The sequence below is a fragment of the Oryctolagus cuniculus genome, chromosome 8 (assembly GCF_051225735.1).
Source record: "Oryctolagus cuniculus isolate XC-2025 breed Fujian yellow rabbit chromosome 8, ASM5122573v1, whole genome shotgun sequence".
Taxonomy (NCBI): Eukaryota; Metazoa; Chordata; class Mammalia; order Lagomorpha; family Leporidae; genus Oryctolagus; species Oryctolagus cuniculus.
Window position 1 is genome coordinate 127,223,206 of NC_142874.1, and position 17,862 is coordinate 127,241,067.

The following is a 17,862-nucleotide window of genomic DNA, read 5'->3' on the forward strand; positions in this document are numbered from 1 at the left end:
TCTGCCTGTCAAAAAAAGAAAACACAAAAAAACTTCAGCTATAATCCTGTTTCACAAGCAAAAGTTTTCTTTTAATATTCTCAGCAGTGTGAGAACCATCCACAATTCCCTGGAAATAAGTGTTTCTCAGTAGATGAATTTTCTGAATAGTTTATATTCTTATTTCATCAATAAATTATAAAAATCTTCTTAAATTTTCCTTTTTACAAAAATCTTTCTCAAACTTAACACCAATTTCTCTTGAATCACTATAGATATCAATCAATATACAGTTGATATTGTGGTGTTTTCCAGGTATTTTGGAAAATGTAGGGTCATTGGCACCTTCACCAAATGACCCCAATATTTGGTGTTTTCAGTTCTCATGTTTGTTCTTAATATTTTATTTTACCCTCAACGTCAACCAGGGTTCTTGCTGTCATTTATACTTCCTGTATTCCTTCTTATATTCTTTCTTCTACTTTCTTCCAATTCCTACTAAATATTTTTGTAGCAGTTTATATATATATGATTAGGAAAACAAACACCCCTTGAATGAGAGTGAATTGGGCCTTCTTGTTTAATTATAAGCTTCAGTGCACTGATCTCTTATATGTGGTTTAGCTCTTCACACACCCTTGTTTCCTGATTCTTGACTTTGTTCCAGAGAAAATGTTGACAAGTCTCTTGAAAGGTGTGGAGCACCAGATCTGTAGGTATTTCAAAATGCATTTCATTCATTGAGAATGGTTATTTCTTTAAGTATTTTTTAAATGCAATCATGAACTTAGGGTTTGAAATATTTATTATTCAATAATACAGTTATATATTAGTTGCTGTCCATATGAACTTATAGTTTTAGGATTTTCAGAAATCTACCATATGGACATTTCAAAATATCCCATAAAATACATTCCATAAGAGAATGCAACTGATTTCCTCTAAATTTTAATGTGAGATATCTAGGGAAACTACCTGAGAAGTAGGATTCAGAACTAACTTAGCTTTAGGAAACATGTGAAGTAAATTCACCTAACTGGAGTTACAGTCCATGGCCTATATAAAACTTTTATTAGAAACGAATTTCTCACTACTATAAAATTCCTCCTTATAATTTAGAATCATACAGTTGAGTTTTCATTATCATTATATGGTTCAGATTTCTTTTTTTAAGGAAAAAATAGTATATGGAAATCAAAGTTTTGGGGAAGTTCTTCTTACCAGTGTATCCAAAATTGACAAGCATGAGTGATTACAGACCAAGCACAATTCATTTAGAGAGCATCTAAGCATTACTTCTAATCTAATGTTCAACAGTGCATTTTGCCTATTTTGCCCCTAGTAATTCTTACTCCCTCCTATTGATGAAAATAATCAGCCTCTGTTTTATAGGTAGGTTAACATAAGGTTTATTCAGGACAGAAAATGAATGACGTGGGCTCAGGAGACACAAACCCAGTGACTTTTGAAGAGTCTTGGAAAGTTTCCAAAGTAATCAAATTTTAGTCAGAATCTATGCACTCCATAACAGAAGATTTTATTTATCATTACACAGTGAACATATATTGGCTTGTCCTGCAAAGTGGACTTATGTAAGTGAGAGCAAATTTCTCCCAGGTTGTTGGCTACTGTTTTCATAACATAATTGGTTATAAACATCTTCAGAGACAGGATATGCTGAAAAGAAGGCTACTGATTAATTTTAGAAAGGGCATTTCTGGGAATAGATACAAAAAGGAAAGTATGGGTTAAGATGTTGCCCCAGATGGCTAAGACAAAAAAGCCCCTATGTGCCCATTACACAAGACAAATAGACCTAATGTACAAGATTAACAGCTCTGTTTGTGACAATCCTCAGATGAGTCTCTGCAGATTCTTCTCTTGAATACTGTGCAAGCATCTTAAGAGCAATTTATCCTCACACTCAAAAGAATATTTCTCATTAAATTCCCCTATGCGCTGTTAGGTTTTTTTTCCTTTTTTAGCATTCGTAGAAGGCAAGGAGGCAGCCAGTTAAAGCAGAAAAGACTGTTTTGTAGGGGTCACAGAATAGGTTTGTAAAAAATTTAGATATTTCCAAAAATCTTAATATGAGTTAACGTATTTTTACCATGCACTCAACTCAAAACTGAACTGTAGAGGTATCATGTCAAATAAAACTAATAACCTCTGGAAGGCAGTTATGAGGGTGTGATGGAACTATGCTGACTTTCTTTTTAAATAGGTGTGGTTCATCTCTTCTCAGAGCCACCTGACAGTTCAATTGCTCCTTCCTTTCTGTTCAGACAGGTTGTCTTTCTGCTTAAAGGAGCCTTTTGTTTCCCTGTTTTGTTGTGCAACTTAATGTAAGAATGTGTAATTGTAGTTGGCATGTAGGTAAAACTGATTCCCTTCACCATTTTTAATAGAAATCTAAGAGCATAATGAAAATGAACCTGCCTTGACATTTATAGTATTTAATTCTTACAGAATCTGATAATTCCTTTTAAAAGAGGAATTGTTAAGTATAAAGAACTACTAGGTCTATCATTCTCAGCATGTGAAATCTGGAACTCATTTATGCACACTCTCCTCATACATTTCCCATATGAACTAAACAGGTTTGCAATTCCTCAGGGATGTAGGGTCCATACCCAAATGCTATGGAGGAAATAAGTTCATTTTGTAACATCATCTGAAATGATTTGTCTATCCAGAGATTAGCAGACAATGTTAAATCTCTGCTTCATTGCAGAATTAAATTATTTTTGACAGAAGAAATAAGAATGGGATGGCATCCTTAACTAAATGTTCCCAGTAATTGAAACTTACAACACAAATGGTATCTATTTTAAAAAGAGTAAAATATAGTAGAATGCATTCAACACACACAAAAAATCACTTAAATCTAGTAATGTCTTACTCTCTCCTGGTTATTAGAATATTTGTTAAGATATATATATATATATATATATATAATTATATATATAATTCCAGGAATAGGAATTCAACTACAAAATATAACTATATATATATACCTTAACAAATATTATATATTATATTATAACTAATGATGAGGAATTTGACATAATCTTTAGAAAAAAGAATGAATACAAAAAATTTTATTACCCTCTGTGCTAATATATGAGCAAAGAAACATACCATCAAGATTGAGTAAGTTGGGGCAGGTATTGTGGCACAGCAGGTTAAGCCTCCACTTGTAACTCCTGATTCCATATGGGAGGGTCAGTTCCACTTGCAGCTACTCTGCTTCTGATGCAACTCCCTTCTGATGTTCATGGAAAGCAGCAGATACAGCTCAAGTACTTCAGTCATTGCCACTCATGTGTGAGACCCAGATGGAGTTCCTGGCTCTTGGTTTCAACCTGACTCAGCTTTTGCTGTTTGTGGCCATTTGGGGAGCCAATCATCAGAAGGAAGATCCTCTCTCTTTCTCTTCCTCTCTCTCTATTTCCTCTCTCTCCCTTTCAAATAAATTAATAAAATCTTTTTTTAATTTGAATAAGATGATTATGTATACACAATAATGTATTTCCCAAAACAAAATAATACTAACATTAAAATAAATGTATTCATAAATGTAAATTTTCCATTTTATCTCTTTTACTTGTAGATATTTCAATGCCGGTGGCAGAAAATCTTCTCAATACTTGTAAGTTTATCAACTAAGAGCTACTTATCTAGTAAAACTTAATTCTTTAGATGCCAGAAAAGATTTCCACTTGAGAGTTAGTGTGGTATCAAGAAAGGTATAGTAGGAAGCCTGCTTTTAGAAACTTGCATGAAGGACACTGTACTTGGTCTCAAATTGACTGATGTTACGGCTTTTAAATGAGGCACACATTATCACATGGCAGAGAGGATCGGGAGACAGAAGTAACAACTAAAACTTAGAATCCAAAATTATTCTCATGTGTTTTGAGTCTCGCATCTACCACTTAAATAGCTGGATGAATTTACATATAAGTTATTTAACGTTTCAAAGCCTCAGGTCCAAGTGTTGTGAAAATTAAATAAGGCAATACAAGTAAAGCATTTAAAAGACTGCATGGCTCATAATAGGCACACAATAAATGTTAACTATTTGTATTTTCTATGTTGTTCATGGAAACTCCAGGAATAGGAATTCATTGCAGAATTCTGATCTTAAAAGCCAAACCAAGTCTATTGTGCAGAAAAGTAATCTGCCTTGGATACAAGCAGCTTCTTTATTACTGGCCAAGGCATTCTGCTTCTATTCTCCCAACACCTGCCCTAGGAAATGTGATCTCCAGGGTCACTGAAACCTGGAGCAGGGTATCAGAAGATGACCTGCTTTTACCTGGGAACTGAGACTGAAAGGGGCAGCTGGATTCAAGAATCACACACCAGAACCAGGTGTCTCCCCTAGTCATAGCACAGTTATTTCTGAAAAACCTGGCCCAAATACACATGCAGAACAATATTTGATTATTTTTCTTTCTCATAGATTTTGATTCAACAATCCTCATGCAATTAATAAAACATCTAAATCCAATCATTCCAATGAAAGACTTAATACCAATAAGATCAAAATCCACAACTGGGAATCTATCAGGTTCAGGGGAGACAATCAAGACAGGAATACAGGAGTGGTAAGAAAGAGATTGGCTAATTTCTCTACCCTTCCAATGATAATACTAGACAACCATCCAAATCATTATTCTAAATTTAACTTGGCCTATCTAAAATTTTGATCAGTTTTTTAAAGAGGAAGGGTAAGCAAGAAAAATCAAAGAGGGTTAAAGAAAGAGAGCTTTGGAATGTGACAGAGTGTATTAAAATGCATTAACATATTGCTTCTTAGCCTTCTGGCTAAGATCAAGTGTAAAATGCATTAACAGACAATGGAGTAGAAGTTAGAAGGACAGTAAGGTTGTAAGATTTGCTGACATTCCAAAACTATCAGCCACAAATCTTCATTATAGTTTCAAATCCCTGAAATGTGCTGTATGATTTCTTTTGATGTAACGAAGCTATAAGGTGCCAGGTAAGACTTTGGCAATGTGGTAATAACATTACAGAGATGATGTCTGACAGATTAACAGGCAAAACAGACACAAGCAAGTGAGAACTTAGAATGGTGTTGATGGGCAGATATAAATTATATTGGAATTCTGAATAACAGCAGAAACAGGGAAGTAGAGATACTTAGGTGAGGTTCTCCTAACCCACAGAGAAGTGTCTGTTTTTACATTCCTCTGAATGAAGTTGAGTAAAAGCCAACTTCCTTTAAGTTATCCAAACAGAAGGGACTGAGAGCTGCCTCTGTGTCCTAGATTACGTGTTTTATCCTACATAGTGTCCATCATAAAAAAGTGAAAATAAAAAGGGAAAGCAAAGAGTACATTCAAGAAGTCCCTGTGAGAGCTCCCACTGAGAAACCGCAGTCACAAAAGTGCCCATTCAGCTAAATGATTTTTATAAAGAGGATGCCTTAACAGTCTGAGGTTTCAATTGCACAACAAAATAACCCAGAATCAGAAGCAATATGCAAGCTAAAGGACTTCAGAGGACCAGCGAAGGCCTCGAAAAAGGTCTACATGACTCTCCACTGGCTTTTAGTGCCTTTTCAGTCTCAGGAAAGAATATTTCAAAGTACACCCAGTGACATAAATTAGCATCTCTGAAGCAATTGACCATCTCACTTTCCCAAATTATTTCTTAACTTCAATATTATTGCCAGGTGGAGCCAAATAATTCTTTGTTTTAGAGGATATTCTTTGTGTTACAGGATAGTTAGCAGCATCCCTAGTCTATATCCACTGGATACCAGTAGCCTACTCCTCCTCCAAATGTGACAATTCAAAATGTCTCCTCCAGGCATTGCCAAGTTTTTCCCAGAGAGGCAGTGTGCAAAACTGTCTCTTACTGAAAGCCACCATTTTAATCTATGCCTCCTGCATTGATTTTGGCAAATTATTCACTCTCCAGTTTTTTTAGCATACTCACAGAAAAGTGATTTTTGCAATCAAATACCATTTTTATTTTATGATGCCTCTTGACTATACAGTATAGACTTTTTTTCACAAACATTTGTTGAGCTTCATGTAGAAGACTCTCCATGGTGGAGATACATTTTTTAAGAAAAAAAATATATGGTTCCTCTTCTCTAAAACTATATATTAATGAAACAACAGTCTCCATTAAAGATATCATATATGTAAGAGACAAGCTCAGTACTTCAGTTGGAACAAAGTTAAAACAGTCAAGAGAGTCTGCAAAGGAAAGTCAGCCAGACAAAATTCTAGTTACATTGTACTATTACTACAGATTTACTTTAAAAACTTAAGATTCTAGCTGTTTCTCTGCAACTAAATAACCACCAAAGCACAATACTGATGCAGAGAGGCACAGAACTTTGGAGACCACCTGTTATTCCTTTTCCTCAAGTGTTGTGTGTTGTGTCCTGAGTGTGACTCTATCTATGCACTCTGTCTCCTCAATATCTCATTTACATTCATAATCATTCTCACGTTCCTATGATGTTTTTCATAGGACTCAGTGCCCGACAACAATTGCCCATTAAACAGTTGCCCATAAAAAGCATATACTTCCTTGTGCAACTTACTTATCATATAATTATTGTCTTCTAAATTCAAGCATTTACTTCCACCTAGTTCTTACTTCAGGTCACAAGGAGTCTATGTAAGCAAGGGGGATAGGAGAGGAAATCTCAAGTCGGCAGTTAAGTCCATTCTAACTACTGTAGGATTGTGAATTTCCCTCAGTTAATAGAAAAATGTATTATTCACCCACTGTAATAATGTGCGTTAGTAATCTTCTTCAGTACTAATACAACTCTACTTTGAGCAGGCTGTGGACAACGCACAATAACTCCCTCTGGCAACAAAATTGCAGGAGGCCTGAATGCTGAGGAAGGGGAATGGCCCTGGCAAGCTAGCCTTCAGCAGAACCAAGTCCACCGATGCGGAGCCACTCTGATTAGCAACAACTGGCTTGTGACTGCTGCTCACTGTTTTGTAACGTAAGCTCTGGCCCAGGTGAAGGCCTCAAAGCCACTTAAGTACCTGAAGTCTGATAATGTCTTTTGACACAATGGCCATACAACTGTGTCTCCAACTGTCCAACATTAAGAAATATAGCCTCAGAATTGCTCAATGATTCATAAGTAACATAACAGATATGGGCAAACTAGGGCAGAGTTTGTGTGGCACTAAAGACACAGAAACTGGGGCCGGTGCCGTGGCTCACTTGGCTAATCCTCCGCCTGTGGCACCAGCATCCCATATGGGCTCCGGGTTCTAATCCCAGCTGCTCCTCTTCCAGTCCAGCTCTCTGCTGTGGCCCGGGAAGGCAGTGGAGGATGGCCCAAGTGCTTGGTCCCTGCACTTGCATGGGAGACCAGGAGAAAGCACCTGGCTCCTGGCTTCAGATTGGCGCAGCGCGGCCGTAGCGGCCATTTAGGGGTGAACCAACAGAAGGAACACCTTTCTCTCTGTCTCTCTCTCTCTCACACTAACTCTGTCAAATTAAAAAAAAAAAAAAAAGACACAGAAACTAATTCTTTGTTACAGAAAGCTGTCTTGTGCCTTGTAGAATATGCAGCAGCAGCCCTGCCCTTACCGACCAGCAGCATCCCTCGGTATTGAAAACGAAAATGTCACCAGACATTGCCAAATGCAGGTGACAAAGCTGTTCCCAGTTGAGAACTGCTAGGGTAGAGTTCCATCAGTTTTCTGAAGAAATTAAAGCCAAAATTGAATGAGTCTCCTATTTCTTTCTCATCATTATTACATTTAGTCATAAGTATTTGAATTTACTCAGCATCCTCCCATATATGCACAGCTCTACTTAAAACGACGATTTTCTTAAAAGATATGTTGTTGTGCCCAAAGTTGGTCCTTGTTTACCTAAAAGATTTTTACACTTTTGTTTGATAGTTCTTTTCATTAACTTCCATTGGTTTTCTGTGGAGTTTATTGAATTTTTTTAAAAAAATTCCTCTCAAACTCAATTGGCACCCTCCAAATCATGTTTACTTGTTTATCATGTCTTTAGTAAAAAAGTTTGAAAACGCCCCAAGAGAACTATTTCTCAGTATTTAACATGTAAATCCTTGATTGGCAAGTAAAAATTAAAATCAAAAATTCAAAAAAGGACTTAAACTATCTCCTTTATTTCCATCAATTCATTCTGTTCCATATCTTCGTCCAGCTTTTATTTAATTTTATTATCTTATGTTGTCTTACTTGCCTTCCTAATCTCCTTAATTCTCTTCCATATAAAACAAGAACTACAATGGCATTTCTAAGGATTAGCTGTTAAAAAATAGTTTATTGGTAATTTAAAGTCTGTTCATTTTATCGTTATTTTTATTTTTTCTCTTACACACAGCTTCATTTTTGTATGTTTTAAGCACTATGGACATTCAAAACATAAATAATTATTTTTGCAAAGTTTTAGATATAAATGCCTGTAACTCCAATGTACAGGACTTTTTACTGATACACCTACTTTTTTTTAGGACCAATGACCCCAAAGAATGGACTGTAAGCTTTGGGCTTCTCTTAAGTGATCCACAAATACAGCGAACTGTCAAGGATATTATAATCCATGAAAACTACCACTACCCAGCACACGACAACGACATTGCTGTTGTGCATCTGTCTTCACCGGTATTATATACAAGTAAGATCCGAAGAGCATGTCTTCCAGAAGCTACTTATAAATTCCCAAACAATTCAAAAGTGGTAGTCACAGGATGGGGAACATTAAAGTCTGACGGTGAGTTGCTAATCTCCCTCTATCACATGGTTGGAGTTTTCGGAATTAAAGAGAAAAGTACTCAAAATTACAACTAAACCTAAGAAACACTTTATTTAGAACATTTTAAAGAGCATAATTGAAAAGCATCCTAACATTCACAAGACAATACAACTTCATAGAACTATTTACCACAAGTTCCCACAAAATGGCATTTTTACAGAAATGCATTATTTAATTCAATTGCCTCTATTTTATTTATTTATCCAATTAACAAACATTTATTTTGATCACCAAATTTGTACCACATACTATTCTAGATGGTTTGGATACATTAATGGGTAAAATAAATATCCCTGTTTATTTTCTTAGCAAAAAGCAGGGAGGCTTGCTTTCTTAGTAAGGGAAAACAGACCATAATCACAAAATATAAGAAATAACTAAATTATAAAGCATGTTTTATGCACGTGTCATAGAAAAATAGGGACAATTAGAAAAAAATACATAGGATTAACCATTTTGATTGACTGAGTGATTGAGAGTCAGAAAAACTGACAAAGAGGGAGAGACAGAGACAGAGACAGAGACAGAAGAGAGAGCTGCTATCTGCTAGTTCATTCCCCAAATGCCAATATGGCTAAGACCGAGAGAGGCTGAAGTCAGGAGCCAGGAACTCCAACCAGGTCTCCCATGTAGGTGACAGGAACCCAAGTATTTGAGCTGTCATTTTCAGCCTCCCAAAGTGCACATTGACATGAAGCTTTAATCAAGAGCTGGAGTCAAGACTCAAACACAGGCACTCCCATACGGTATGCTGGAGTCTTAATGACCAGGTCAAATGCCTACCTCAGGGCTAACTCTGCCTGTCAAAAAAAAAATTAGTATGACAATAACAAATTCAACTAAAAATAAGAATACAATGTATGGTTCAAGACATGAATTTTAAATTTTGCTTTCTAGGACACACATGTAATAAATACAATATTTTATAATAATTCAAAAGTAAAAAATCCCATCACACATGGATGTACTTTTTAAGTATTTCTAAATATTTGTATGAATATTTTAGTACTAGTTAAATACAATATTCGTAAGTAATGTTCATAAACATTAGTTGCTCCTTGGTTACTGAGAAAGGTGACAAAACCTTAATTAAAACTTGTTTTACATTGATTTAGAAGTTGTACGTAGTGGTAAAGTTATATACAAGAGAGATTAATAATAACTTAACAAAACTGTAAATGTTTCCTCCTTTAGGGGAAAGTCCTAATATACTCCAAAAAGGATTAATAAAGATTATAGATAATGAGATGTGCAACAGTCCAAAGGCATATGCTGGAGTCATCACATCTGGAATGTTGTGTGCGGGGTTCCCAGAGGGACGTGTGGATGCCTGCCAGGTAAGCTACTAGTTCATTTTCAAGAAGCTTCTTTCCCTTATAATTTTTCCACAGACTGACACACATACACAGGGCGGGGCAGAGAGAGAGAGAGAGAGAGAGAGGGAGGTAGGGTGGGAGGGAGAGAGAGAGAGACACTTCCATACACTGGTGTACTCCCCAAATGACTGCAACAGCCAAGGCTGGGCCAGGCCAAAGCCAGGAGTCCAGAGCCCTATCTGGGTTTCCCACTTGGGTGGCATGGGCCCAAGAACTTGGGCCATCTTCACTGCTTTCCTGGTAGGGAGTTGGATTAGAAGCAGAGCAGCCAAGATTCAAATTGGCACTCCCACATGGAATGCAGGCATTGCAAATGGCAGTTTAACCCACTGTCCCACAATGCCAGCCCTTTCCTTGTAATTTTAAATTTCCAATTAACCAATTCTGTTTTTTCAAGGGATGGAAATTTTTTAAAATCATAAATATCCTTAATATGGAGTTGGCACTATGGCATAAAAGGTTAAGCCTCTGACTGTGATGCCAGCAACCCATACGGGATGCTACTCTTCTAATCTAGCTATCTGCTTCTGGGCTGGGAAGGCAGTGGAGTATTGCCAAGTGTCTGGGCCCCTGCACCCACATAGGAGACCCAGAGGAGACTCTTGGCTTTGGACTGGCTCAGCTCTCCACTGCAGCCATTTGGGGAATGAACCAGTGTATAGAAGACCTTTTCCTCCATTTCTCCCTCTCTCTGTCTGTAATTCTACCTCTCAAATAAAAAAATTAAAAAAAAAATACTTAACAGCCAAAGTATTTAATTAAAATTATACTGATATTTTTTTCTTTGTGTTCCTGGAAGCATTTTTAAATTTGATTTAACAATGTTAGCATTTTTTCTATATTTACTTCATATCTATATGATAGATGATTTTTCTTGAAAGCAGGGATATTAATAGCACATAATGTGGGATTCATGACAATGATCATAAAATGAGGAAAGAATATTTACAACTATTTAATATACCAAAAATATGACATTCACACAATTTTTATACTCTATATATTTATTTATTTCAAACATGTGGAATTCATCTTTCTGTGTCTGGCTTACTTCACTTAGCATGATGATCTTCAATTCCAGCCATTTTGCTGTAAAAGTCAGTCTCTGCTTTCCCAGGCCATAGCAGAGAACTGGATCAGAAGTAGAGCAGCCAAAACTCAAACTGACAGCCATATGGGGTACTGGCACCACAGACAGTGGCTCAACATGCTATGCCACAGTGCTGGCCCCTACATATTTTATCTTAATTACAAATTTCTAACTCTTTCACTAAACTTTTTTCTTTGATGTCATGGGGAGCTTAAATCCCTGTTCTTCTCAGTTTTCTCTCAGTCTCATCACCCCCAGCCTCATGGCTCATAACCACATACAATCTAAAAGCCACATTTATTCTTATTATTTATTATTATTTTTTTTAACTTTTATTTAATGAATATAAATTTCCAAAGTACAGCTTATGGAGTACAATGGCTTCCCCCACATACCGTCCCTCCCACCCACTACCCTCCCCTTTCCCACTCCCTCTCCCCTCCCATTCACATCAAGATTCATTTTCGATTATCTTAATATACAGAAGATCAGCTTAGTATACATTAAGTAAGGATTTCAACAGTTTGCTCCCACACAGAAACATAAAGTGAAAAATAATAGATGATTTTTTTTAAATGATGATGAAATCAGATCAGACCTATTGTCATGTTTAATCCCAGTGATAGTCAAGTTGGGAGTTGATAATTTCTTTTTTTTTCTTTTTTTTTTTTTTTTACAGAGGATCAGTTTAGTATACATTAAGTAAAGATTTCAACAGTTTAACAGTTTGCACCCCCATAGAAACACAAAGTGAAATATATTGTTTGGGTACTCGTTATAACATTAAATCTCAATAATCATTTCATTATAGTACCTTCAATGACTTATCTTCTACTTTCCCCCACACTCATCATAATAATCTTCAATCACAGAGCAATCAATCAGCCTTATTTCTTCTTATGTGTGAGGTTCTGGACACAGCTAAAAGAAATTTCACCTTCGGGGCTGGCGCCGTGGCTCACTTGGTTAATCCTCCGCCTGCGGTGCAGCATCCAGTATGGGCACTGGGTTCTAGTCCAGGCTGCCCTCTTCCAGTCCAGCTCTCTGCTGTGGCCCGGGAGGGCAGTGGAGGATGGCCTGGGTGCTTGGGCCCCTGCACCCGCATGGGAGACCAGTAAGAAGCTCTGGCTCCTGGCTTTGGATCCACACAGCGCCGGCTGTAGTGGCCATTTGGGGAGTGAACAGAGGAAAGACCTTTCTCTCTGTCTCCCTCTCTCACTGTCTATAACTCTACCTGTCAAATAAATAAAACAAACAACAACAACAACAAAAAACCGAAGTTTAAAAAAAAAAAGAAATCTCATCTTCATGTAAACTGGAGTCATAAAATAATAGGTGGGTCCTTAATACACTGTACAGGTTTTTAGCAGAAATAGTTGATAGTGCTCTTCAAACTTTAATTGTACTCAGAACCTACCAATTCCACCATGTTCTTATCTTCCTAAGCATATGAAAATTCCTCCCACAGACCAAAAAAATAAACACAATCACATGAGAACTCCTTTCCTTTCCTTTCTACCTGATACATTTATGTTTGTATTTATTCTTCTACTCTCAATTTACAATAAATAAGCTGTTTCTACTATTGAAGGCTAATCTCTTATCTGTGTTCTTTACCCAATCTCCTTCTCCTATACAGGTATTTGAACTTTCCACTAACTTAAGCTTTCTTCCACATTTTCCAAACTGTTCTACTCTGATGACTCTTTCACACACTTTGCTAACATTGTAAAATCTCTTCCTTTCAATCCTTTAAGGAAATCAGAAATTCATACAATACCAGAAAAACCAATAACATGAATTAAAAGTGAGCCAATGGCCTAAACAGATGTTTTCCCAAAGAATACATATAAAGGGCCAAAAGATAAACAAAAAAGTATTCAACATCATTAATCATCACAGAAGTGCAAATTAGAACCACAATGAAATATAACCCTAATGCATAGTAGATACCATTATCAAAGTAGGTAATAAGTGTTGATGAGGGTGTCAAGAAAAGAAAACATTTGTACACTGTTTGTTGGGAGGTAATTGGTAAAGCAACTATGGAAAACAGAATGGAGTTCCTCAGAAAAATAAAAATAGAGCCAACATAGGATGCAGCACTCCTACTTCTGAATATACATTCAAAGGAAATCGAATCAGTATCTCAAAGAGGTATCTGTAGCCCCAGATTCATATAAACATATTGGCAAATTCACATTAGCCAAGATATGAAAACAGCCTAACTTCATCAATAGATGAATGAGTATATAAAGTGATATATATGTATGTGTGTATATATATCACATTTTCTTAAATCACTTTATATGATATATATCACATGTGTAATATATTACACATGTCACTACATACACATATACTCTCACATATATATGTATATGGAGTATTATTCAAGTCAGAAAAAAAGAAGGAAATCCTGCTATTTGTGATAACATGATGAACCTAGAGGACATTATGCTAAGTAAAATAAGTCAGACATAGCAAAAAAAATACTAAATGTTCTCACTGATATGTAAAATCTAAAAAATCAAACTCATCAAAACATATTCCTGGAGCTGGGAGTCAGAGGAATATGGAGAGATATTAGAACTTGCTAATTTTTTAACTGAAAATTTATACCCTTTGACTAAGAGTTCTAAAGTATAGCTTGGTGACCATACTGACATGTCTACTTGAAATTTGCTAAGAGAGTAGATATTCAGTACTTTCTCCAAAAAATAAAAATAAGGCCGGCGCTGCAGCTCACTAGGCTAATCCTCCGTCTTGCGGCGCCAACACACCGGGTTCTAGTCCCGGTCAGGGCGCCGGATTCTGTCCCGGTTGCCCCTCTTCCAGGCCAGCCCTCTGCTGTGGCCAGGGAGTGCAGTGGAGGACGGCCCAAGTGCTTGGGCCCTGCACCCCATGGGAGACCAGGAGAAGTACCTGACTCCTGCCATCAGATCAGTGCGGTGCGCTGGCCGCAGCGTGCCAGCCGTGGCGGCCATTGGAGGGTGAACCAACAGCAAAAGGAAGACGAAGACCTTTCTCTCTGTCTCTCTCTCTCACTGTCCACTCTGCCTGTCAAAAAAATAAAAAAATTTAAAAAATAAAAAATATAAAAAATAAAAATAAAATAGTAATTCTGAGAGATGGTAGATAGGTTAATTATTTTCATGGGGGAATCATTTCACAATGCATTTGTATATCAAAACATCACATCACACATCTAAAAAACATGTTTATTTGTCAATCATAATTCATGTTTTTTTAAGACAAAATATATCCATCTGTTTGAGAAGAGCAGATACAATTGTAGACTGATATGGGTGAACTGAGAAGTCAAAAGATACAAGACAAAGAATGGAGGGATTGCCACCTCTTAACTCTCACTTATTCCAAGATTCTGAAAGTAATATACTAGCTTCAGAGTGAGGAATCTGTGTTTTATACAATTATGAAATGACAAAAGTTTAAAATTGCTGCCCTGGAAAATGAGAAAAGAAGTTGGCCAGAGATTTGTAAATATTGCTGAGAGGAATTAGCCTGAGGCTGGAAATTTGCAATATGGTTTTATTTCACATTGAGTGGTTTGGTCCAGGCTATGGTGGGGCATAAGGTAATGAGCTGAGGATGCTAGTAAGGGTGAATAATGCAGCCTACATAAGGAAAGATAGGAAGGAAGACTTGAGCTAAAACACTAACAGAAAAGAAGGAAGTCAAATAACTGCCATTCTTAGTGAGGTTGAAGAGCAAGTACAGAGTGAAAAGTGAAACAAAAAAAATGTTAAGGGATTGGTAAATGCTATCATAATGCTGAAAAATGGTTTTTCAGGGGTGGAACACTTCCAGGTAACCTGAAGTAACACTGTAAGATTGAATTTAAGATGTGAATGGTCAGAGTCAAAAAAACCAAGAGGTTGTCAGCTAAGGTATTAGATGTATCATCCAATAGATGTTAAAATTATCCAGGGTAATTAAAAGGATTAGAGAAAAGGAATATTCAGTATTAAAGTGCTCCATTATCCTGGGGAAATGAGCTAAAAATCAGTATATTAAAAACTATAACTGACACCATCTTGGGCTCTAGCCCCTGCCACCATTGCTGGAAGCCAGGTGGCCACATGGCCCAACCACTGGTGTCAGCCCCACTCCCATCCTAATGAGATTCGATGCCCCTACTTCCCTGCCAGCCCCCCACCAAAGTTTTTAAAGGACGTGTTCCTGAACATGTGGCTCTCTTTCTCTCCACCTCCTGATCTCTGTCTGTCTCTCTGTCTCTTGATGTCTCTCTGGATCTCTCTCTTATGCTCTCCTTCTCCCTCTTTTTCTCCTTCGCCCCTTCCCTCCAGTCTGTCAGGTTTCCCCTAATAAACTCTTTCCCTTAAAAAATTATAAGAGATGTAGAGGGGATACAGCCAAATCACACAATTCTGAAAATCAGAGTAATATTCACACAAGAGTGGAAGAGCAATAGTCCAGTTTGGTTTTTCCCAATATCTTCAAACAGGAGAATTTGGGAAGATAATCAGAGTTCCCCAGAATACTAACAATTCCATAGTAATAATATCTTCAAATACTTCCTTTGGATAATAACTGAAACTTTTCATACATGTTTGACATTATTATATTACTATATATGATTGAAATGAATTTTCATAGGCTACAAAGATATTCTAGACTAGAATCATTTTAATATTGAAATATCTAGGGTTGTCTGTCTTTTCCTATCTTCACTATAAAAGAGAAAAATGGGCAATATTCACCTTTAAACTTTAGTGATTATATATATATATATATCTTTTTTCTCTCTAGGGTGACTCTGGTGGACCCCTGGTTAGTGCAGATTCTAAAGGCATATGGTTCCTTGCCGGTGTTGTAAGCTGGGGAGATGAATGTGCTCTTCCAAACAAGCCTGGTATCTATACCCGAGTGACCTACTACAGAGACTGGATCATGTCCAAAACTGGTCTCTAGTGTAGAAGTCCTCTGTGGATTATAGTTCGAAGCTTATATATTGTTATGTTTATATGTCACTCCCAAGCCAAATTTTAAAGATCACCTTTCCCTACACACATTTAATGTTGAAATTTTAAATATAAACAATCTTAGAACAATTAAAATTTTATTAGGCTTTGACAAAATTTCAGTAAGATTATGAATCAGAATATGCAATTTTCCCTTTACTCCTTTCCATATTGGAAGTAATTATGAGTAAATACAGGTTATGGTTTATTAAGGAAATACTCTGCTAATTTGCAGATCCAGATCCCCTTGGAAAATCACTGAATAGGTGTTTATAATAAACTACCTTCTGAACACATAATTTTCTGCTGACAAGAGAATGGATTCCACAAGGTCAACATATTGGTAGGTTATAGTTCAGTCAGTTGCAATAATACTACCTATAAAAATTACTCAAAAAATCTATTATCTTTCTGGCCCTTGTGCTAGTTCTAATCCTTTGTCAATTTATGGCTTCATTATCTTGAATGACACAAAACAATATAATAGTCCCCATAGGTGACTGAATAGATTACAATGTTTGTTGAGTTAGTCCCATTCTCTCAATAATAGAAATTATGCACCAGAATAAATAACATGGAAGCTTTCTGTCTGCTTCACTGTCTTTTTGCCCATACACATATATTCAAGACAAAGGCACACATGTCTAAAAATGCAATATTATGCCAAATCAATAGGTTAGTTGCATTCCAATGTATCTTCTCATCATGTACTTTCTCAGACAGTAGTCCACCAATGTCTCAATAGTTTAGTCCTTCTCTTTTTCATCATTGACCATTTACAGCTACCACTAATAGCCTTCATTATAATGTAATTTTTCTCATACAATCCCAAAAATCGCATTAATGATAAAACAAACCTTTATTGGGTCTTTCTTATGTACTAGACATGCTTCACATGTATTATTATATCGAACTCTCCCAACGAACCCATGAAGATGGTTCCCTTCTGATCACAATCAAATAGACAATAAAACTCAGGTATAGAGAAGTCAAATTACTTTACAAAGACCAGACAGTTTATAATGGACTAAACTGGGATTCAAAATCACACAATTCCACTCCAAAACTCACACTTTTAACAATTATGCTACATTATATGATATGAGCCGGCGCCACGGCTCACTAGGCTAATCCTCCGCCTTGTGGCGCCGGCACACCGGGTTCTAGTCCCGGTCGGGGCGCCAGATTCTGTCCCGGTTGCCCCTCTTCCAGGCCAGCTCTCTGCTGTGGCCAGGGAGTGCAGTGGAGGATGGCCCAAGTGCTTGGGCCCTGCACCCCACGGGAGACCAGGAGAAATACCTGGCTCCTGCCATCAGATCAGCGCGGTGCAACGGCCACAGCGCGCCGGCCGCGGCGGCCATTGGAGGGTGAACCAACGGCAAAGGAAGACCTTTCTCTCTGTCTCTCTCTCTCACTGTCCACTCTGCCTGTCAAAAAACAAACAAACAAACAAACAAACAAAAAACAAACAAACAAAAACAACAAAAAAAAGAAGCTCAGAATAAACAAAATAAACCAAGTGTATACAGGTCAAGAATGGCCAAGCTTAGATTCACATACCACTTTTTCAATGGAGGATGTGGGGTTATTGATTGCCATTTCC

The 17,862-nt window shown here is 37.0% G+C and overlaps 1 protein-coding gene across 1 annotated transcript in view; it reads left to right on the plus strand.

Moving 5' to 3' along the window:
• The window catches only part of LOC100344752 (transmembrane protease serine 11C-like), a 62,037-nt gene extending 44,380 nt beyond the window's left edge, over window positions 1-17,657 (plus strand). Inside the window, exons 6-10 of the mRNA XM_089302704.1 lie at window positions 3,593-3,631; window positions 6,814-6,985; window positions 8,486-8,745; window positions 9,982-10,124; window positions 16,048-17,657. Coding sequence (XP_089158830.1) covers window positions 3,593-3,631; window positions 6,814-6,985; window positions 8,486-8,745; window positions 9,982-10,124; window positions 16,048-16,209 — 776 coding nt within the window. The 3' untranslated portion in view covers window positions 16,210-17,657. The remainder of the gene's footprint in view (window positions 1-3,592; window positions 3,632-6,813; window positions 6,986-8,485; window positions 8,746-9,981; window positions 10,125-16,047) is intronic.
• The last annotated feature ends 205 nt before the right edge of the window (window positions 17,658-17,862 follow it).